The sequence below is a fragment of the Raphanus sativus genome, chromosome 3 (assembly GCF_000801105.2).
Source record: "Raphanus sativus cultivar WK10039 chromosome 3, ASM80110v3, whole genome shotgun sequence".
Lineage (NCBI taxonomy): Eukaryota > Viridiplantae > Streptophyta > Magnoliopsida > Brassicales > Brassicaceae > Raphanus > Raphanus sativus.
The window spans coordinates 23,392,795-23,413,630 of NC_079513.1; the positions used below are offsets into that span (position 1 = coordinate 23,392,795).

Consider the following 20,836-nt stretch of genomic DNA (forward strand, 5'->3'; position numbering starts at 1 on the left):
AGCTATTAGCCGTCTGACGGATTAAAACACTGGTAAGAACAAAATGTCAAGTCTTCTAGTTGGAAATATACTTTGTGTCGGCATCGTTCTTGACAGCGGTAACGGTTGTTTTCAAAAATAAAACGACAGCGGTAACATGGTTATAGCAAAATGGCCAGTCATGGTATTGTTGCGAAGAATATGACACTTACTCACACGTGCTAGGATGTTGTGACGATTATGAACTGGAGAATCACATGATATGATTTGACCATGTTTCATATACGGGTCTTTTCTAAGCAAACAATCAAGATGAGAGTAGTCAGTTCCGGCTCTGGGCTAAAGCCCGTAAAGCAAAGGTTTTAGGCGTTAGAATTGAAATATAATTTTGAGACGCCAAACAAAGACTATATAATTAACTTTAGCTCAGTGTTTTATATATTTGTCCTTTAATTTAACGTTTAGGAGTTTGTTTCTTCCTCGTTTCTTTTTCTTTTTGTTTTTTTATTGTAGATAAAATAGCAATTTAAAGTTTTCCTTCATTTAAAAATTTAAACGAGTTACATACATTTTCTAACCGATTTGGTCTTTTTATCATAAATGTTATACTAAATAATATGCAAAATAAACTTTTTAATTAAGCAAAACATTAGGTACGTTCTTCTTGTCATTTTTTTCTGTTTTCAATTTATTTATTAAATATATGTGTAAACAAAAGATACCACAACAATGGACTTAAATTATCTATTGCTCATATTCTACATTTCATTTTTATTCAGTCTTCACCTAAATTAATGTGACTCTTAGTATCTCATGTTTTCTTTTTTCCTTTTTATTCAATTTTCTTCTGTAAATTATTTTTTTACTTTTAAAAATTTATGAAATATGAACAAACAAATTATCATAAATTAAGTTGTGAACATTTCACAAAGAGAACTTGATGTTGATGTTAAAATATTTGTTTCTGTTGAAATCTTAACATAGTTTTATCACATGTATTTCCATATCATACATTTATTTTTATTAATAGAAAATGCCACCAAAAATATAAGATTAGTAATCAACAAAATGGACCATCAATGCTATTTGAACTGAACTAGCTTGAAAATTTTGGTTATTGGAAGTTTATCAGTAAAGAAATTTTTTTTTTTATTAAAACAAATATATCACATTGTTTTATTTACATAATCATCAAAATACAAAAAAAAAAATTGTAACTAAGAACATTATTAGTGCGCTTTAGGCGACAAACAAATATGGACCGGCACCGGAGTAGTGCAGCAGTATTCATCGCATGCATATAACCCACCTTCTTTTGGATGTACTATTTTTTTTTCGCAAGCTTCACACCAATCTGGCTGATGGGAATGGTTGTCATGCTTATACTTTGCCTTGTAGGGTAAAGTAGCACACTCAAAGCATATAATAAAATCACATTCGATGCAGTTTAGCTTTCGACTTTTTCCACAACTGTAATCATGGCAGATTTGACGTGTTGCCCCCCTTTCTTCGTCTGGGGTTAGAGCTAGGAATAAAGGATGATCATGGCCTTCATATTCAAACGGTTCAGAAATCAAGGCACACTGTAAGTCTAGCCAGAAAAATTTTTCTTCACTGGAGTCCTCGTATATGAATCCATTACTAACACGTTGACAAGCACTACAATAGAAGAAACCTCGGTTGTCATAAAATTCATTAGTGACAACCTTAAGCGTAAGTGGGCGAGCATGCAAAGGATGACGTATCTTGCGGGGTGCATTGACACATCTTTCATGTAGGATAAAGTCACAGTGATCATCCACACATGAATAGTAATTACCTTCGAAAATAGGAAGAACGCACCCTTGACAATACTTGTCTTCATCATAAACTCTGCTTATCTCGAGTTTTAGGTGATGTCTATGAGAAAAGTGAAGTATTATTCCGTCGGCTATCGTCTCGAATGGATCATGAACTATCTCAATTTCTTCGGGTTTTCCTTCGAGTTCTTCCCCATCCCACAGATCTTTCCGCAAAGCGCATCTTGAATGAACAAAATAACCTTCATCACACTTGTTGCAGGAACAGGCACCACAACAGTTGTCAACCTTATGACGACAGACTCCGCAAGATAAGTTTCTGGATGGAAGAGGAGAATAGGTGAAAGAGATACGGTGGTGGTGACGACATATTCTTATGACATAGGGAAAATAAATACAGTCTTGATGGACAACGAAAACACATCGAGCGATGATATAAGTGGGAATACTTTTTTTTATCACACCACAAATATTGCAGGCTAAAGAAGCTTGTTTGGGGAAAAAGGTGAGTGGGTGGGAATGCCTTTTAAAGTGGTCTATAATAATGGGTATTGGTTTCAACGCACAAACCACATGAATATGTACTATATAGGTAGGACAAAAGTAAGCCCTTTCACTATGTATTTGGGTTTCACAAAAGAAGCAATCCTGGTGGATACTAGGAAATCTTGAATAAAGTTGGAGAGAAAGAGAGGGAAAGGAAGTATTATATATATATATAAATCAACTGAGTGGTCTTGGCCTAATATATGGCTCACAGCAATGAATACCTTCCTGAGTTCAATTTTTTTTGGCCAAAAAATTAAAGGATATACTAAGAGAACTAATTAAAATATTTCATTTGATATTTACATCTTATGAAATATTTTAAAATAAACGCTTACAAATATATGATATATTTAAAATAATTATAGATATAAATTTATAAATATGATTTTGAAATAAAATCTGATATTACCAAAATAAACTTTAATTTCAAAATTATTTTATATAAAATAACTATTCATTAAGAAAAAAAATTATTCAAATGTTGTAAGTAAGATAAGTTAGTTTTCTATCTAAGTACAATAAATATATTTTTAAAATATTTAACCACATAACAAAATGTAGTTTTTGTTAAGGATTGGTTAGAGGGGATACCACAATTTCACTAGAACCAAGGAAATAAGTCTCCAAATAGAAGAATATTTTTGATCTGTTCGCGGGTTCCAATGGTCCGTAATTAATTTGTTTTTAATTTTTTTTTAAATCGAACAAAAAAAATAAAAAATAAGAAACCCCAAGTCGGGTTCCGCATTGTTGATGTTCTTAGTAAATCTATATTATTTGTTACATAATAGTCGTTAAATGTTTGATCTGCTAGCCTTTGTTTATTGATTTGTTATTTTTGTCTCTGCAGTACATAATTAATTAACACAAAGCTTATCACAATTATAAAATGGTTCCTAGTGTGATCTCATGGACACGACGTAAAAATTGTTTCGTATTTTCAAATTTGTTAAACTTTGTAGGTAATGACAGAGGGGCACCACATTGATTATAATAAAATATTAAGTTCTGATCTGCGTTTCAAATATTTTAACATTTTATATTAGTATATTTTAAAAATAAAATAATTATATTATTTTGTATTTATATTAAATATAAAAATAATATTAGATATTTATTTTTTAAGAATTTAAAATACTTATTATAAAAATGTCATAAATGTTTTAGCATTTAATAATATATGAATATAAAATGGATAATCAATAAATGATCACAATGGTAGGCTAACCTTTACTCTAACACAATTTTCAATGAAGCTAAAAAAATCAAAAAGATTAAGAAAATGCTTTCAAGTTTTCATATGTTTCTAGGGTAGAGAACACAACAACCGACCAATTGACTAGTTGTTTATAATTTTCTTTAAAAAAAAATATTTGTTCAAGTTATTTGATATTTATTTTTATTTTATCTGAGATGAAACGATTTTTGGAACTATTGACATTTTAATAAACAGTAAAATTATAATTATAATTTTCATAATATGATTAATGGCTTTAAATTTTATGTGGACATTTTCAATGGTTGTACCTTTAACTTTTATATAGTACTCCCTATGTTTCGATTTAATTGTTGTTGTAGAGAAAAAATTTCGTTTCAAAATAAGTGTCGTTTTAGAATTTCAATGCAAAATTTATTAAAAAGATTCTCCATTTTATTTTTCTATTGGTCGAAATATGGTTAGATTTATAGGTAATTGTATTTTTATCTTGGAAATATATAAAATCATATGTTTTCTTAATCTATGTGCATAACTCTAGAACGACAAATAAAATGAAACGGAGAGAGTATAAATGATCAGCCTATATAATATATCTGTTTATGTTATTTATGAATATTTTCAATAACATATAGCTTAAATTTTGAAAAAATCATGTGTTAAATTTATATTGTTATAAAGTCTTGCATTTTTAGAATTAATTATTATTTTTGTTAATTATTTTATGTTAAATTTCTAAAATTGTTATAAATATTATATGACATCTATTCCTATTTTTTTTAAGTGAACAATTTTTTGAAAATACTGACATTTTAAAATTAATAAATTAAAATGCTGATTTTTATAATATAAGTGGTAGTTTTATATCCTGTATGAACACTTTTCAATGACTTACTTTTAACTTTTTTCTTGATGTCACTTACTCTTAACTTAGTATAGATTATTCGTATAAGTGAAGACATATCAGAATGCCACAAATCAAGTATCAAATGCATATATAATAGTAAGTACCGGCTTGTGTCCAGCTCTAGTAGCAATTGTTATGACTGTAAAAGGTGTTATAGTGATTCCCGTTGATGCGCGATTCAAAACTAATTCATTAAGACAAAGTGAATAATAGGCATCTCATAAAGTCTACGCGTCAGTAACTACACATCGGCGATTTCCACGGCACAGACCCAGCCGGCGTTAAGTCAACAATAGAGCCTTCCTCAAAATGTTGCCCACACATCACATGACTTGTCGGAGCCCATTATTATTATTTTCTTAAAAGGCTTTAGACTATATAACATAGTAGCCCAATAGACTATGTTCTCAAATTCCGTAGGCCCATTCTTAATTACCGAGCACAGACGTAGAAAGAAACTCACTTCTGTCTGTACGATGTTTATCTGCTTTTCCCGCTTTCGACTTGCAAATATGAAGCTGGAAGTCGTTTTCTGAATCTTGTCTTCATATCGGTGTTTTTTTTATTGTATTTACCATGGAAGCTGTGCTTTTATGCTCCAAGGTTGTTCCTCGGGCGACTCCGTTCAAATTGAACCGAAAGTTTTCGTTCAGGCATTTGAACGAACACCTTTAAGTGCAATTCGCTTCCTACCGATTCCAGAAACACTACATTACTCTTAAAGCTATCAGGGGTCCTTCAAGCTTGAGATATGCTCCGTTCTCAGACAGAATTTGGTTGGTTGATAAACTTGGTCAGCTGAAAGTTAAGCCCTTGGATTGCTTGCTGTGAATTTTACTCTTTTGCAATCGATTTTGACACTCGCACGCATGATCCCAATTGTGGGATGTGAGCACTTCTTTATAGTCTAAGTTGTTGTTTGGTGGACATTGGCTTGCGGCTTTCCAAAGGCCTGAGCTTCACCGTTTACCAGGCGGTTGGGTTAGTGTAGGAGGGATAATGGCGGTTTGATTGTGGTTACAATGTTTATGCATTGCGATTTCACACGCTGTATCTTGCTAGATATTCTGAGAAGGTGGTTGTTCCAACGGCTGTTGTGCAGTCTGGTCCCTTATAGATGGATCAGGCATCCCGATATATGCTTCTACGATGCTTCTTTTTCGCCACATGCTGCACCGCGCTGCGTGCGCCTTTGAGTCTTGTTGTTTCTTGTAATTTTTGTTTGGTTTATGAAGACAATAAACAAAGCTGAAGGAAGAGTTGTCGGTGGATAGTTTCGGGCAAAGCTATACGGATTATGTTGATAAAGTTAGGCACAAGTTCATTCCTTTTGTTTACTAGTGCTTTCGAGGAACATGTGTTGCTGTGTCTAATTATCAGTCAAAGATGTATGAATGAAGATGAGTTGTATTGTTCCATTTTTATTGGAAATGTTAGGCTTGTGAAGAAGGATATGCGGTTATGCTATTAGTGTCTCCCTTAAATTTTTCTAAATCTCCTGAAGTTAACTGATTCCATGGCTTAAAGTATATCAAGACATCCAGTTAAAACCTAAAGCTGTTTGCTTTCTCAGTGTTTTCGCCTTTACACGTAAGGAACATTCTTAATCATGATTAGTATGATAAAGTGACTATTGTTAAATCTAATTATATTCCTAATCCCACTTGTTCCATACCAATTAATCATGATTATTAGCTTAATAAAGTTATTCCATCCTGATAAAACTTTGATTAGTGGCCCTTTTTCATTTGCAACCCATTAACCATCTCCATCCACCTGGAAATGTTTCTTTAATGACTTATTCATAGTACTTTATAGAAAAAAGTTTTTGAGGTTTGTGTATAAAAAACACTCGAGTTCTTCAGATATTTTCACATGAAAAAACTCTTTAGCTTTGGCCTCTATTCCTGACAGGCTGACACTTGTGCACTGAAGTGGGCTTATGTTGTATTGACGTGATCTCTCTCTCTCCGTTCAAAAGTCAATTATCTCCTAGGTTTTCTCCTGCTGGCTAGTTATGTCCCTTTCCAAGTGATTTTACATTGACCAACTAGCTTTCTTCATTTTAGTGTATATATTCATGCACCTTTCTCTCTCTCTTAATTGCTTACCCTTTAAAATCATCTTGCTGATTGATCGACTTTCTGAATCCTCTTGCTTTTTGGCTTTGCGTATTCATTTGGTGGTGATGACCATAAAAGTTCCCAAGGGTTTTCTTTAGTCTGTGGTTGAACTGTTTGGGTTCTTAATGAAAAGGCAAAAGACCTAGCCTCTGATAGTTGCTAACAGCCGGTAGTTGCAGATGCTGCATCATTAAGATTCACGAGAGATGTGGTTTCCTTTGATTATCGCCTCTTGGGAATCTTGATGATGCTGCATCAGCAAATACATGGCTACACAGTTTTTCGTTCTGTAATGAAAGAAAGTAAAGATGTCTTGGAGATGTTGCAAGGACTAAAAGAACAGAAGGTAAAAGTCTCTTTTTCTTGTTTCCGACATGAAACATCTTGCCGATTTAATGATCATTCACGTGTTTCTTTCTTGCTTTTGTCATTAGCGAAACCATTCTGTGTTAGAGCTTTCGACGGATTCCACACATGCTTTTATATGACCAAACAAAACCGTGACAATTATATATATTTGTACCAACTATATTGAAATAAATCGACTTTGATAGGTTTGTAAGATGAATGTGAATAGTGACGAATTCAGAAGCGCTGAAACAAATTTTTGTTATGGGGAGAAATTAATGTATACAGAAAGTTCAAATAATACATAAAATTTCAAAGTTCCTTAGGAAAATGTTTATTTGAATTTTCAAAGTCTACATGAGTTGGTGGGTGTAGTTGTGTAAAAGTAAAATTTAAATATCACTTGATGTTTGTTTTAACATTTCTACAATATACCGTTGATGCTTTTTTTCTTGAATCGTACACTAAATGGACCCCAATTCCTAAAACATTGTTTAAAATATCTTCAATTCAAACATCAAGCATCAAACAAAAACACTTACACAAGGACTCCACAGGCAATGCTTACTGATATCGCGTATAAGTAAAAGATCACTTGCATCTCCTTGGCTCGTGGCATTGATGCCAATCTCAACGCCCAAATGAAGAGAAGTAAAAAGTTTTGAATCTTAGATCAAATAAATTCAAAGCGTTCAATTAGAACACCTCCATTAGTGATTTACTGATTTTTAACAGAGCATCTAAAAATGAAAAAGTAAAAAACTAGAGATAAACTAGGAGAAGAGGTTTGGTTCAGAGATATTATCTCTGATTTTTCAAAACCTTTTTTGCCATTTGTCATGTTAATGGATAATTGATTTTGTTGAATAAAAAGATTTATTTTTCAACTTGGAAGAATTTTTGAAGAGTTCTACCAATAAGGGTACTCTTATGGTCTGGTACGTCTGGCTAAATTAGAAAGATCCAAACAGAGTAGCTCAACACATACACTAATACACACACACACACATATAGGCTATGCTTTCTTATTTTTGATACATTAGGTTAGCTACTACATAGCCAAGAACGGAGTAGTTGATCATGCACTTAATTCATATCCTAATATTCGACAGATGGGATGTTCCATCGAGACCTTTCACAAAATATCCTTCGGTATATTCTTTTATAGTTATGTCTCTGTATTTTGGAGGGTTTTCCTCAGACACAAGCTCTTTCATGGGTCCATAAACTGTCGCATTAGGGAGTGCACTTGAGCTGAAAAAGCTTGCTATTGAAACCCTTGGCCCTTCTCTGTTCGCAGGCACTCTATGGTTGGCGCTCACAAATTTATCGTTCGTTATCAACTGCAAAATCAAATCCAAACAGATATTAACAACTTAAAGACACTATGTATCCGTTATTTACTTAAGATATTAACTTGACCTGCAAGAAATCTCCCATGTTGATGACAAGAGCTCCGGGGATAGGAGAGACATCGACCCAAGAATCTTGATGAAGAATCTGAAGACCGCCGATGTTGTCTTGAAGAAGAATCGTGAGGAAAGAGTTGTCAGAGTGCTGACTTATCCCCATAGTTAAGTCAGGTTGTGGAGAAGGTGGGTAATAATTGCATATCATAAGCAAACTCTTCAAGCAATCCATGTTCTTCAAGGTTTCAGATTTCAAACCTAGTGCTTCTGAAAGAAGCTCAAATAGCAAATCACCTAAACTCATCACATGCTTTGTGTATTCGATCATAGCATCCCTGAGTCAATCAATGATGTTAGAAAATTTAACTAGAATTTTTTTTTTTGAATGTGTAGAAAGTTCTTGGTCCAAAGACTCATAAATCCTCATAAGAAGATATTCATACCATGTTAAATTAACTCTTTTCCAAAAAGTACTCTTCTCAGTGGAAATTAAACATGTGACTTCTTAGTAGTGATCCTAGAGTTGTAGCCACTAAACCCCAACTATTTCTAGATTAGCAGACTTAAGTGTCTAATCAATTGAAACTTCAATCATTTCCAATTAAAAAAGGAAAAAAGGATTATTACTTTACCTGCAAGCCACTGGGAGATCCTCAGGAGGTGGAGGATCTGGAGCCATGTAACAAGAGAAAGCATCTCTCCAATTAACAGAAGGAGAAGCACTGTATAGATCGAAGTTACTATTGTAGACAAATTTGTTAGCGCTGAAATCGCGCGAGAAGTATCGTTTCTTGACCTCAGGATCTTCCTCATGAAACCTACGAACTCCATCTTCAATCTCTTTAAGAACGTTCAAAGGAATACCATGATTGATCACCTGGAAGAATCCCCACTTCTTCGCCGCGTGTTTTACCTTCTCCACGACGGTTTCACGTGAGGCTGTGTCCACGTGGACGCTTGCAAAGTCGATGATAGGGATCCCTAGGTCTGAAACAGAGGGTTTCTCGTTGATCAAGGTATCTTTTGGGACGTGGAAGATGCGTGGGACTTCGGTGATTTTAGCGTCGACAAGTCCTTTTACTCCTTCTTGCGTCTCATCGAAAGCCTTTCGTTCGATATAAGAATCAAATTCGACAGAGTTTTTGTTCACCATATTTTTATCCTTCTCTTTTCACAAGATTTATGCTTAGGAGAAGAAATAGCAATGTGAATATAATAAAAGAACGACTGAGAATCGACGGTACGAGAGTCTGGTCTTTGGTGTGTGGGGCCAACTATGTCCGTTTTCGTGGATTCTGACTGTAACTGATGATTAACTTACTTGACTATGTTGTATCTTTTCTTCTCTCACACTCACTTTCAACGACGACTTGTCGTAATTGAATTTTCTTCTCCGCTTTTGTGGACTAATTATATTTGCTAATTACTCGAGACTTCGATAACATTTTTCTTTGAATTTTCAGCTAGTGTACTGGATGAGCTGATAGTAAGCTCGTTATTGTATCCAAGTAGGAGTCAACATTGTTGTTAGTTCACAATTCCAAATATACGTAAGCAAATTAAAGTTGCTGTATATTCTTGATACTAAGTAAGTCCTATCGAAAAAAACTTCATTGTTGTCTTAGTTCTCAAACATGAACTGAAGAGGTAGAGCTCTCTATTAAGGGAGACAAGTAGTGTGACAGGGCCGGTCGAAGTCCGTGTCCTCCTTTATCTTAATAGTTGTTTTTTTGTTTAACCTCGAATTATCCGTATTTATAGAAAAGTTCAGACTAATTTTCAAGGAGATGTGCATCCCACAGATAAATCATCTCTCAAAATATGAAAATAGGTTTTAAAACACTGATTCATACCCGTGTGGTGTCTAAAGACATCAGGAGATCTAACACGATTCGAGTTTTATTTTCATCTCAAAACGCCGCTGAGAAATTCAAAATGGAAAAAATACTTATAAATTCTAAATAAATACTATCGCCCAAAAAAGGTTTAACCGTCGATGTAGGGAGTAAGCAAATAAAGTTTTGAATCTGATGACTAATTAAGTGCAATGCATTTCACTACTATAATCTGATACATATAACTAAGATAGAAATATCCGAACATAGAGAAGCGCAACACATACATATACTGATTAAGTTATTGCAGATCCAAGAACAGAGAGATTGTGATAAGATCATAATTGTTTCCTATATTCTAGGATTGTCTCCCATTTCTGCACGTTTACCATTTGTTTAGTGGACAGTTATTGTACGTACTTTCTATGTATTTAAGAGACTATTATTGTCTTATGAAAGGATATGAAAAGAAAATTGCAGTAAGCTTTTGTGTTTTTGTTCTTTAAGTCTTTGAGACCTATCAGATTGATGCTAAGAAACACCACAAAATTCTTTTCCTGTGGTTTTGTTTTCAAATCCTGAAATTCAAGAGATGTGACGTTCCATCCAGACCCTTCTTGAAGTATCCTTCCGTGTATTCTTTTATGGTAATGTCTCTGTATTTTGGAGGGTTTTCTTCAGATACAAGCTCTTTCATTGGTCCATAAACTGTGGAATTGGCATGTTTACTTGAGCTAAAAAAGCATGCAATTGAAATCCTTGGTCCTTGTCTATTCGCAAGCACCCTATGCTCCAAACTTACAAACTTGTCGTTCGTTATCTGCTGCAAAAATCCAAACACATAAATAAGCAAAAGGCATTTTGCATATCCTAATTTTTTTCCAAATTCTTACTTTACCTGCAAGAAATCTCCAACGTTGATGACGAGAGCTCCAGGAAGAGGAACCACATCAACCCAAGAGCCTTGATGAAGAATTTGTAGACCACCGATGTTGTCTTGAAGAAGAACCGTGAGGAACGAGTTGTCTGAGTGTTTACTTACCCCCAAAGTTAGGTCAGGTTGTGGACAAGGTGGGTAGTAATGGCAGAGCATACTCAAACCCTTCAAGCACCCCTTGCTCTTAAGGATCTCAGATTCCAAACCCAGTGCTTCTGAGAGAAGCTCAAAGAGTAAACCGCCTAAACTCATCACATGTTTTGAGTATTCGAACACAGCATCCCTGAACCAAGCAATGATGTAAAAAATCAACAACACTCTCTTGAAGGAAAACAAAGTTTAGTCTTCTAAAACGACTGATGATAACCATATGCTTTGACAACGATGTCGACCTAACTAGGCTGATCAATCTGGCTTAATCCAAAACTAATACTAAATTATAAAATATTAAACGATTTGGATTTAACCAATTTAAACTCAATCTCTTTGAGACTCTTTCAAACTTGAGACATGTTTGCTATCCCAACCTAAATAAAAGTTGATCCACTCTACCCAAAGTAAACAGGGTTGAGTATAGGACACTTTAGAAGAATATCACTGTTTTGGCCACAATGAAATTTATAATGCTTTAGTTTAATAACCTCCAATTAATGAAAATATAGTTAAATATGTTTTCGTCACCTGCAAATCACTGGTAGATCCTCAGGAGTTGGAGGATCTGGAGCTACGTAACAAGTGAAAGTATCTCTCCAGTTAACAGATGGCGAGGAACTGTATAGATCGAAGTTACTATTGTAGACAAACTTTTTGTTGGCGTTATCACGGGTAAAGTATCGTTTCTTGACCTCAGGATCTTCCTCGTGAAACCTACGAACTCCATCTTGAATCTCTTCAAGAACGTTCAAAGGAACACCATGGTTGATCACCTGGAAGAACCCCCACTTCTCCACCGCGTATTTGACTTTCTCTATGACGGCTTCACGTGAGACTTTGTCCACGTGAACGCTTGCAAAGTCGATGGTAGGGATCATTAGTTTTGAAAGAGAGACAGAAGGTTTCTTATCGGTTGAGAGATCTTTAGGGGCATGGAAGATACGAGGGACTTCTGTGATGTTAGCGTCGACCATCCCTTTTACTCCTTCTTTGGTCTCGTCGAAAGCTTTGCGCTCCGTATAAGGATCGAATACGATCGAGGTTTTGTTCACCATTGTTGGCTTCCTTTTCTTCACAAGATGTTTATTTAGAAGAAGAAAAATGATAAGGAAAAATAAGGATTGAAACAAAAATTCGCGAATTTTTTTTTTTTTGAAACAGTGGAGAGATTTTTTTTATTTACTAGTCTGATTGGACATAGTTATAGCTTTAATTTTTTATATAGAATTAAGACTGTGATTTTCTTTATGTAACTGTAAAATTTTGATGCTGTAAGATTTTAGTTTTAATTTTGAGATAATTTAATGAATTATTCATACATTTCATAGTATAGCCCCGGGCGGTCACACTTTTCATCGCCCTTGTAAGCCGGCCATAGATGTTCTTATAATCAATTCGTGCAATACATTTCACTTCTGTATAGTCTGATACACATGACTAAATTAGAAAGATCCACATACAGAGGTTGGTACATATGACTAAAGTAAAGATCCACATATATTTGATACATATGACTTAATAGAAAGATCCACTTATAGTGCTGATACATATACACACGCTATTCGGTACACTGGTTTAATTATTCCAGATTTTAAGAAAAGAGTAATTGGTTCTAAGAAACACCTCAATTTTCTTTTTTTTTCTGTAGTTTTTTTTCAAATCCTGAAGTTCAAGAGATGTGATGTTCCATCCAGACCTTTCTCATTGTATCCATCTGTGTATTCTTTTATGGTTATGTCTCTGTATTTTGGAGGGTTTTCTTCAGATACGAGCTCTTTCATTGGTCCATAAACTGTGGAATTGGCACTTTTAGTTGAGCCAAAAAAGCTTGCAACTGATATCCTTGGACCTTGTCTATTAGCAAGGACCCTATGCTCCACACTTACAAACTTATCGTTCGTTATCAGCTGCAAAAAACGAAACATATAAATAAACTAAATATATTTGGTATTTATGTTTTTATTTTTTAAATTATTACTTTACCTGCAAGAAATCTCCAATGTTGATGATGAGAGCTCCAGGAAGAGGAGCGACATCAACCCAAGAGTCTTGATGAAGAATTTGTAGCCCACCGATGTTGTCTTGAAGAAGAACCGTGAGGAAGGAGTTGTCTGAGTGTTTACTTGTCCCCAAAGTTAGGTCAGGTTGTGGACAAGGTGGGTAATAATGGCAGATCATAAGCAAACTCTTCAAGCACTCCTTGCTCTTCAGGATATCAGGTTCCAAACCTAGTGCTTCTGAGAGAAGCTCAAAGAGTAAACCACCTAAACTCATCACATGTTTTGAGTATTCGAACATAACATCCCTGGGGATAATCAATGATGTTAGAAACCAATAATACTCTCTTGAAGGAAAATAAAAGTTTTAGACTTTTGAAGCGACTGATGGTAACCACATATTTTACAACTGATATGTCTTCCTAGCTAGGCTGATGATCAATCGACTTGACCAAAACTAAGGCCAAATTGTCAAAATGATATGGCTTTAACCTAATAAAACTTCAATCTGGTCTAACTGATGCCGAAAGAATTAAAAAGAATAATACTACATTTTTTAACATTCCTAAAATATTTTACCATTAACAAAAAAAATTTTTAATTCATTCTCGTTCTTTTTATTATAGAGAAAAAAAATAAAACAAATTTGTTCCTCTTAAAATTTGATAAAGAACAATTATTCCTCATCATTTCTACGATTTTATTCCTATTTGTTCATTGTGTTAGACCTAAAATCATTAAACCTTGTAACATATGTGCTATCCGAATGAAATGATCTCTGATTGATGATTAGAGCTTAGGTTTGTGACCTTTAATAAATAAATACAAAGAAAGAAAATGAAACTAAGCATGTTCCTGTTACCTGCAAGTCAATGGGAGTTCCTCAGGACTTGGAGGATCTGGAGCTATGTAACAAGCGAAAGTATCTCTCCAGTTAACAGATGGTGATGAACCGTATAGATCGAAGTTACTATTGTAGAAAAAGTTTTTGTTGACGAGATCACGCGAGAAATATCGTTTCTTGACCTCAGGATTTTCTTCGTGAAACCTACGAACTCCATCTTGAATCTCTTCAAGAACGTTCAAAGGAACACCATGATTGATCACCTGGAAGAATCCCCACTTCTCAGCCGCGTATTTGACCTTCTCTACAACGGCTTCACGTGATGCTGGGTCGACGTGGACGCTTGCAAAGTCGATGGTAGGGATCTCTAGGTTCGAAAAAAAGGGTTTCTTGTCGGTCAAGGAATCTTGAGGGACATGGAAAATACGAGGGACTTCGGTGATTTTAGCGTCGACCAACCCTTTTACACCTTCTTTGGTCTCGTCGAAAGCTTTTCGCTCCATATAAGGATTGAATTTGACCGAGGTTTGGTTCTCCATTTTTCTTTTCTGTTTCGAGATATTTGCTTAGAGGAAGATAAAGCAAGGTGGGGAATATATAGAGGGAAAGATTAAGAACCGTATATATCCGGTTTTGTTGGATTTCTGACAGTATGTGATACGATAACATGAATGTTGTCTCTCTCACTCCCTCTCACACACACACAACCACAAACTTAGTGACTTGTTCTAGTTGAATTTTTCTTCTCCGTTTTTCTTCTATGTTAATGACTTGTCTTAGTTGAATTGGGGAGAGATTTTTGTGTTTACATCTACCCAAAAATGGATTAAGAGTAGAGAAGTTTGAAGATATACTTATATCTAAATAAAATATAGTTCACCACAATTACATTAAGACACATGGTTAGTATTCATCGTGTTGGTAGCCTAGTAGGAGTTGGTTCTTTTGTACTCCGGATTCAAATCAATTTTGGGACAAAGAAAGTGATAATAATATATCATAACAACCATCCCCCAATTCTTACATTTTGACATTACTTTTCATTACATCAAAAAAAAAATTCAAACATATGGGTGATTGGTTAGTATAGCAAGTGTTTCAACTTGAAGAATTTGGAGAGTTCTATCAATAAGGGTGCTCTTATGGTCTGGTACGTCTGGCTAAAGTAGAAAGATCCAAACAAAGAGTAGCTCAACACATACACTAATACACACGCACACACATAGGCTATGCATTCTTATTTTTGATACATTGGGTTAGCTACTGCATAGCGAAGAACAGAGTAGCTGATCATCCACTTAATTCATATCCTAATATTCGATAGATGGGATGTTCCATCGAGACCTTTCACAAAATATCCTTCGGTATATTCTTTTATGGTTATGTCTCTGTACTTTGGAGGGTTTTCCTCAGACACAAGCTCTTTCATGGGTCCATAAACTGTCGCATTAGGGAGTGAACTTGAGCTGAAAAAGCTCGCTATTGAAACCCTTGGCCCTTCTCTGTTCGCGGGCACTCTATGGTTGGCACTCACAAATTTATCGTTCGTTATCAACTGCAAAATCAAATCCAAACAGATATTAACAACTTAAAACACTATGTATCTGTTATCTACTGAAGATATTAACTTGACCTGCAAGAAATCTCCCATGTTGATGACAAGAGCTCCGGGAATAGGAGAGACATCGACCCAAGAATCTTGATGAAGAATCTGAAGACCGCCGATGTTGTCTTGAAGAAGAATCGTGAGAAAAGAGTTGTCAGAGTGCTGACTTATCCCCATAGTTAAGTCAGGTTGCGGACAAGGTGGGTAATAATTGCAGAGCATAAGCAAACTCTTCAAGCAATCCATGTTCTTCAAGGTATCAGATTTCAAACCTAGTGCTTCTGAAAGAAGCTCAAATAGCAAATCACCTAAATTCATCACATGCTTTGTGTATTCGATCATAGCATCCCTGAGTCAATCGATGATGTTAGAAAATTTAACTAGATTTTTTTTTTGAATGAGTAGAAAGTTCTTGGTCCAAAGACTCATACATCCTCATAAGAGGATATTTCATACTATGTTAAATTAACTCTTTTCCAAAAAGTACTCTTCTCAGTGGAAATTAAACATATGACTTCTTAGTAGTGATCCTAGAGTTTTAGCCACTAAACCCCAACTATTTCTAGATAAGCAGCTTAAATATCTAATCAATTGAAACTTCAATAATTTCCAATTAAAAAAGGAAGTGTTGGTCTTATTACTTTACCTGCAAGCCACTGGGAGATCCTCAGGAGGTGGAGGATCTGGAGCCATGTAACAAGAGAAAGCATCCCTCCAATTAACAGAAGGAGAAGCACTGTATAGATCGAAGTTACTATTGTAGACAAATTTGTTAGCGCTGAAATCGCGCGAGAAGTATCGTTTCTTGACCTCAGGATCTTCCTCATGAAACCTACGTCCTCCATCTTGAATCTCTTCAAGAACATTTAAAGGAATACCATGATTAATCACCTGGAAGAACCCCCACTTCTCCGCCGCGTGTTTGACCTTCTCCACGACGGCTTCACGTGAGGCTGTGTCCACGTGAACGCTTGCAAAGTCGATGATAGGAATCTCTAGGTCTGTAAGAGAGACAGAGGGTTTCTTGTTGGTCAAGGAATCTTTTGGGATGTGGAAGATGCGTGGGACTTCGGTGATTTTAGCGTCGACAAGCCCTTTTACTCCTTCTTGCGTCTCATCGAAAGCCTTTCGTTCGATATAAGGATCGAATTTAACCGAGGTTTTGGCCTCCATTTTTTCTTTTCTGTTTCGAGATATTTGCTTAGAGGAAGATAAAGCAAGGTGGGGGGAATATATAGAGGGAAAGATTAAGAACCGTATATATCCGGTTTTATTGGATTTCTGACAGTATGTGATACAATAACATGAATGTTGTCTCTCTCACTCCCTCTCACACACTCCCTCTCACACACACACAACCACAAACTTAGTGACTTGTTCTAGTTGAATTTTTCTTCTATGTTAATGACTCGTCTTACTTGAATTGGGAGAGTTTTTTGTGTTTACATCTACTAAAAATGGATTAAGAGTAGAGAAATTTGAAGATATACTTATCTAAATAAAATATAGTTCACCACAATTACATTAAGACACATGGTTAGTATTCATCGTGTTGGTAGCCTAGTGGTAGTGTACAGGAGTTGGTTCTTTTGTACTCCGGATTCAAATCAATTTTGGGACAAAGAAAGTGATAATAATATATCATAACAACACTCACCCAATTTTTACATTTTGACATAAATTTTCTTTACATCAAAACAAAAAAAAATTCAAACATATGGGTGATTGGTTAGTATAGCAAGTGTTTCAACTTAATTTGTACTTACAACTATAACCATAAACTATACCCTCTCTGAATTGCTTTACTCGTTATTTCACAATTTAAACTTTCTAAACACAAAGGTGAAAGGGCGGGATATTCGAGTTCATGAGCTTACCATAAATTTAAAAATCATATTTTATTTAGGTTTTAAAATTACAATAAAAATCAAGTGTTTTCTAAAATCTTGTTTAGTAAGCTGTAAGAAAATTATATTGATTTTTCTCATTTAATTCCTAAAGCTACATCAAATACACATATATCAAAAAGATCTTAGATATTAAATTTCATAATAAATTTTCTAAAGTTACGGTCCAATCAATTATCCACATAATTCAAGTTTTTTTTTCTCTTTTCGTGATTTGTTATTTCAATTCATGTATCATTAAAAAGACAGATGATCGTTAAACTTTTCTGTTTAACAACAACATGATTTTTAAACTTATAAAACATTAGTCCAAGCACTTAGCTAGAACAACTTCCACAAAATGATGAACAGTAGGATCGAAGCATGTAACTCTTTCATGATTAAATGGTAAACTCATCGTTCAATAAATTATTAACTGAACACTTTTGACCTTGTCAACCATTCTGAACCAAAATCCAACCATACAATAAAGGAGTTATTCCCCACCTTAGCATGCAGTGCTCGAAGATCTTCAATTAAGAGCGTGGATATATGTTGATTGGACACCACTGGTTTAGCCTGTTTATATAGTTTTACAATGATATTGACAAAAAGTATATTGATTAGAAAAACCTGCAGTTGAATTAGAATTCAAGTTTGGCAACTTGAAAATTAGTTCTCTCATTCCTCATGACTTTTTTTTTCTTTTTCTGTACATCTCATTCTCAACAAGGCCTATTCTCAGCAATGATTATCTGAGGGGAAAATGCTTAAATTGCAAGCATTCTTTTTACTTTCTTGGAAACCTAAATGAAAAATCTCGGGTGAAGTTTCGAGGATCTGAGTCCAAGAAAAAAAATCTACAAATAACAATTGAGCTTGAATGAACATTAGACATTCTGTACTAGGTAAGATGAACTTCCAATTAAAATCAATTATCTATAATTGAATTGGTGTGTCTTTTTTATATATGACTTAAGCTTCTTTGCGTGACTTTGTTTCTAGTACATTCTTTCTTTTGAGATTATGTTGTTTGAGTGTAAGTAAATATTGATGAACTAACTTTGGGCTCAAATCGATTATGTAACAAGTTGGATTGTATGAATCATGCTGTGATACTATGTTAATTAAGATGATTTTTAACTGAAAATCAATGGGGTAATAAATCGATTGATACATCTCTTTTATTTCTTTTATGTATTTGTTATGATCATTTCCAATGTGGACATTGTCCCTAATATTTTGATGCAATGTACAATGTGAATGTTATTATGATCAAATCGTTCAATGCATACCACTTCTATATAGTCTGATTAATATGACTAAAGTAGAACGATCCACACATAGAGTCTGATACATACGCGCACACACACTACTTGGTATACTGGATTAATTATTGCAGATCCGAGAAAGAGTAATTGATGCTAAGAAACAACATAATTTTCTTTTTCTGAAGTTTTGTTTTCATATCCTGAAATTCAAGAGATGTGATGTTCCATCCAGACCTTTCTCAAAATATCCATCAGTGTATTCTTTTATGGTAATGTCTCTGTATTTTGGAGGGTCTTCTTCAGACACAAGCTCTTTCATTGGTCCATAAACTGTGGAATTGGCATGTTTACTTGAGCTAAAAAAGCTTGCAACTGAAATCCTTGGTCCTTGAATATTTGCAAGCACCCTATGCTCCACGCTAACGAACTTATCGTTCGTTATAAGCTGCAAAAACCCAAACATATAAATAAACAAAAAAATGCATTTGGTATATATCCTTCTTCAGAATCTTACTTTACCTGCAAGAAATCTCCCATGTTGATGACAAGAGCTCCTGGAAGAGGAGCCACATCAACCCAAGAGTCTTGATGAAGAATTTGTAGACCGCCGATGTTGTCTTGAAGAAGAACCGTGAGGAAGGAGTTATCTGAGTGTTGACTTATCCCCAAAGTTAGGTCAGGTTGTGGACAAGGTGGGTAATAATGGCAGACCATAAGCAAAGTCTTCAAGCACTCCTTGCTCTTAAGGGTCTCAGATTCCAAACCTAGTGCTTCTGAGAGAAGCTCAAAGAGTAAACCACCTAAACTCATCACATGTTTTGAGTATTCGAACACAGCATCCCTGAGTCAATCAATGATATTAGCAATCAATAGCACTCCCTTGAAGGAAAACAAACTCCAGAATTAAAAAGTCACTCATGATGGAACCTTCAATACAAAAAAATATGAAGTTAAAAGTATGTTTCCGTCACCTGCAAGCCTCTGGGAGTTCCTCAGGAGCTGGAGGATCTGGAACTATGTAACAAACGAACGAATCTCTCCAGTTAACAGAAGGAGAAGAACTGTATAGATCGAAGTTACTATTGTAGATAAACTTTTTGTTAGCGTCATCACGGGTGAAGTATTGTTTCTTGACCTCATGATCTTCCTCATGAAACCTACGAACCCCATCTTTAATCTCTTCAAGAACGCTCAAAGGAACACCATGGTTGATCACCTGGAAGAATCCCCAATTCTCTGCCGCGTATTTAACCTTCTCTACGACGGCTTCACGTGAAGATGTGTCCACGTGGACGCTTGCGAAGTCTATGGTAGGGATCTCCAGGTCTGAAACAGAGACAGAGGGTTTCTTGTCGGTCAAGGCATCTCTAGGGATGCGGAAGATAGGAGGGACTTCGGTTATTTTAGCGTCAACCAGCCCTTTTACTCCTTCTTTGGTCTCATCGAAAGCTTTGCGCTCCATATAAGGATCGAATTCGGTAGAGGCCATTTTTTTGTCTTGTTTGTGTTTCACAGAATGTTTGCTTAGAAGAAGAAGATAATGATTATATAAAAGGAAGGATTGAGGACCGATGGTTTTGAGTTGGGAGTGTGGGACCGGATATGTCCGTTTTTGTTGAATTTCTGACTGTATGTGATATGCTCACCTTGAATGTTGTCCCTCTCACACTTAGTGACTTGCAGTAGTGGCTGAATTTTCTTCTTTTTTTAGGTAAAATGTAGTAGCTGAACGTTTCTTCTCCAATCTCAATTTTTGGTCACCATTGTTTTGTATTTTTTGTGTTTCACAAAATCTCTGTTTGAAAGGAAAGATTGAGAACAAATGGTACATGACTCACTCTCTCTCAGACACACAACCAAAAACTTAGTGACTTGTCATAGTTGAATTTTTCTTCTACGTTAATGACTTGTCGTAGTTGATTTGGGAAGAGATTTTTTTGTGTCAACATCGTTCAACTAAATCATATCAATTTTAAC

At 35.0% G+C, this 20,836-nt stretch overlaps 6 protein-coding genes and 1 pseudogene across 6 annotated transcripts; 1 reads left to right on the forward strand and 6 right to left on the reverse strand.

The window, feature by feature from the left end:
* Positions 1 to 1,111: 1,111 nt before the first annotated feature.
* On the reverse strand, positions 1,112 to 4,774 carry LOC108845539 (uncharacterized). The gene is made up of 3 exons (XM_057006460.1): positions 4,696 to 4,774; positions 4,555 to 4,634; positions 1,112 to 2,426 (listed from the first exon to the last, which is right to left on the reverse strand). The coding sequence occupies exons 1-3, from the start codon at positions 4,772 to 4,774 to the stop codon at positions 1,209 to 1,211; spliced, it is 1,377 nt and encodes a 458-aa protein (XP_056862440.1). The 3' UTR covers positions 1,112 to 1,208.
* Positions 4,775 to 5,026: 252 nt separating this feature from the next.
* Positions 5,027 to 5,894, forward strand: LOC130510116 (uncharacterized; annotated as a pseudogene).
* Positions 5,895 to 7,849: 1,955 nt separating this feature from the next.
* On the reverse strand, positions 7,850 to 9,526 carry LOC108844663 (1-aminocyclopropane-1-carboxylate oxidase homolog 11). The gene is made up of 3 exons (XM_018617947.2): positions 8,963 to 9,526; positions 8,344 to 8,665; positions 7,850 to 8,264 (listed from the first exon to the last, which is right to left on the reverse strand). The coding sequence occupies exons 1-3, from the start codon at positions 9,481 to 9,483 to the stop codon at positions 8,013 to 8,015; spliced, it is 1,095 nt and encodes a 364-aa protein (XP_018473449.2). The 5' UTR covers positions 9,484 to 9,526; the 3' UTR covers positions 7,850 to 8,012.
* Positions 9,527 to 10,365: 839 nt separating this feature from the next.
* Positions 10,366 to 12,368, reverse strand: LOC108847046 (1-aminocyclopropane-1-carboxylate oxidase homolog 12-like). The gene is made up of 3 exons (XM_057005727.1): positions 11,784 to 12,368; positions 11,064 to 11,385; positions 10,366 to 10,988 (listed from the first exon to the last, which is right to left on the reverse strand). Exons 1-3 carry the CDS (start codon positions 12,308 to 12,310, stop codon positions 10,737 to 10,739), a joined length of 1,101 nt encoding a protein of 366 aa, XP_056861707.1. The 5' UTR covers positions 12,311 to 12,368; the 3' UTR covers positions 10,366 to 10,736.
* Positions 12,369 to 12,658: 290 nt separating this feature from the next.
* On the reverse strand, positions 12,659 to 14,667 carry LOC108847181 (1-aminocyclopropane-1-carboxylate oxidase homolog 11). Its single transcript, XM_018620372.2, has 3 exons — positions 14,115 to 14,667; positions 13,239 to 13,560; positions 12,659 to 13,162 (listed from the first exon to the last, which is right to left on the reverse strand). The coding sequence occupies exons 1-3, from the start codon at positions 14,633 to 14,635 to the stop codon at positions 12,911 to 12,913; spliced, it is 1,095 nt and encodes a 364-aa protein (XP_018475874.1). The 5' UTR covers positions 14,636 to 14,667; the 3' UTR covers positions 12,659 to 12,910.
* Positions 14,668 to 15,213: 546 nt separating this feature from the next.
* LOC108846866 (1-aminocyclopropane-1-carboxylate oxidase homolog 12) lies at positions 15,214 to 16,912 on the reverse strand. The gene is made up of 3 exons (XM_018620051.2): positions 16,349 to 16,912; positions 15,730 to 16,051; positions 15,214 to 15,651 (listed from the first exon to the last, which is right to left on the reverse strand). The coding sequence occupies exons 1-3, from the start codon at positions 16,873 to 16,875 to the stop codon at positions 15,400 to 15,402; spliced, it is 1,101 nt and encodes a 366-aa protein (XP_018475553.1). The 5' UTR covers positions 16,876 to 16,912; the 3' UTR covers positions 15,214 to 15,399.
* A 1,964-nt stretch (positions 16,913 to 18,876) lies between these two features.
* LOC108847148 (1-aminocyclopropane-1-carboxylate oxidase homolog 12) lies at positions 18,877 to 20,391 on the reverse strand. Its single transcript, XM_018620335.2, has 3 exons — positions 19,831 to 20,391; positions 19,379 to 19,700; positions 18,877 to 19,304 (listed from the first exon to the last, which is right to left on the reverse strand). Exons 1-3 carry the CDS (start codon positions 20,346 to 20,348, stop codon positions 19,053 to 19,055), a joined length of 1,092 nt encoding a protein of 363 aa, XP_018475837.1. The 5' UTR covers positions 20,349 to 20,391; the 3' UTR covers positions 18,877 to 19,052.
* Positions 20,392 to 20,836: the final 445 nt, after the last annotated feature.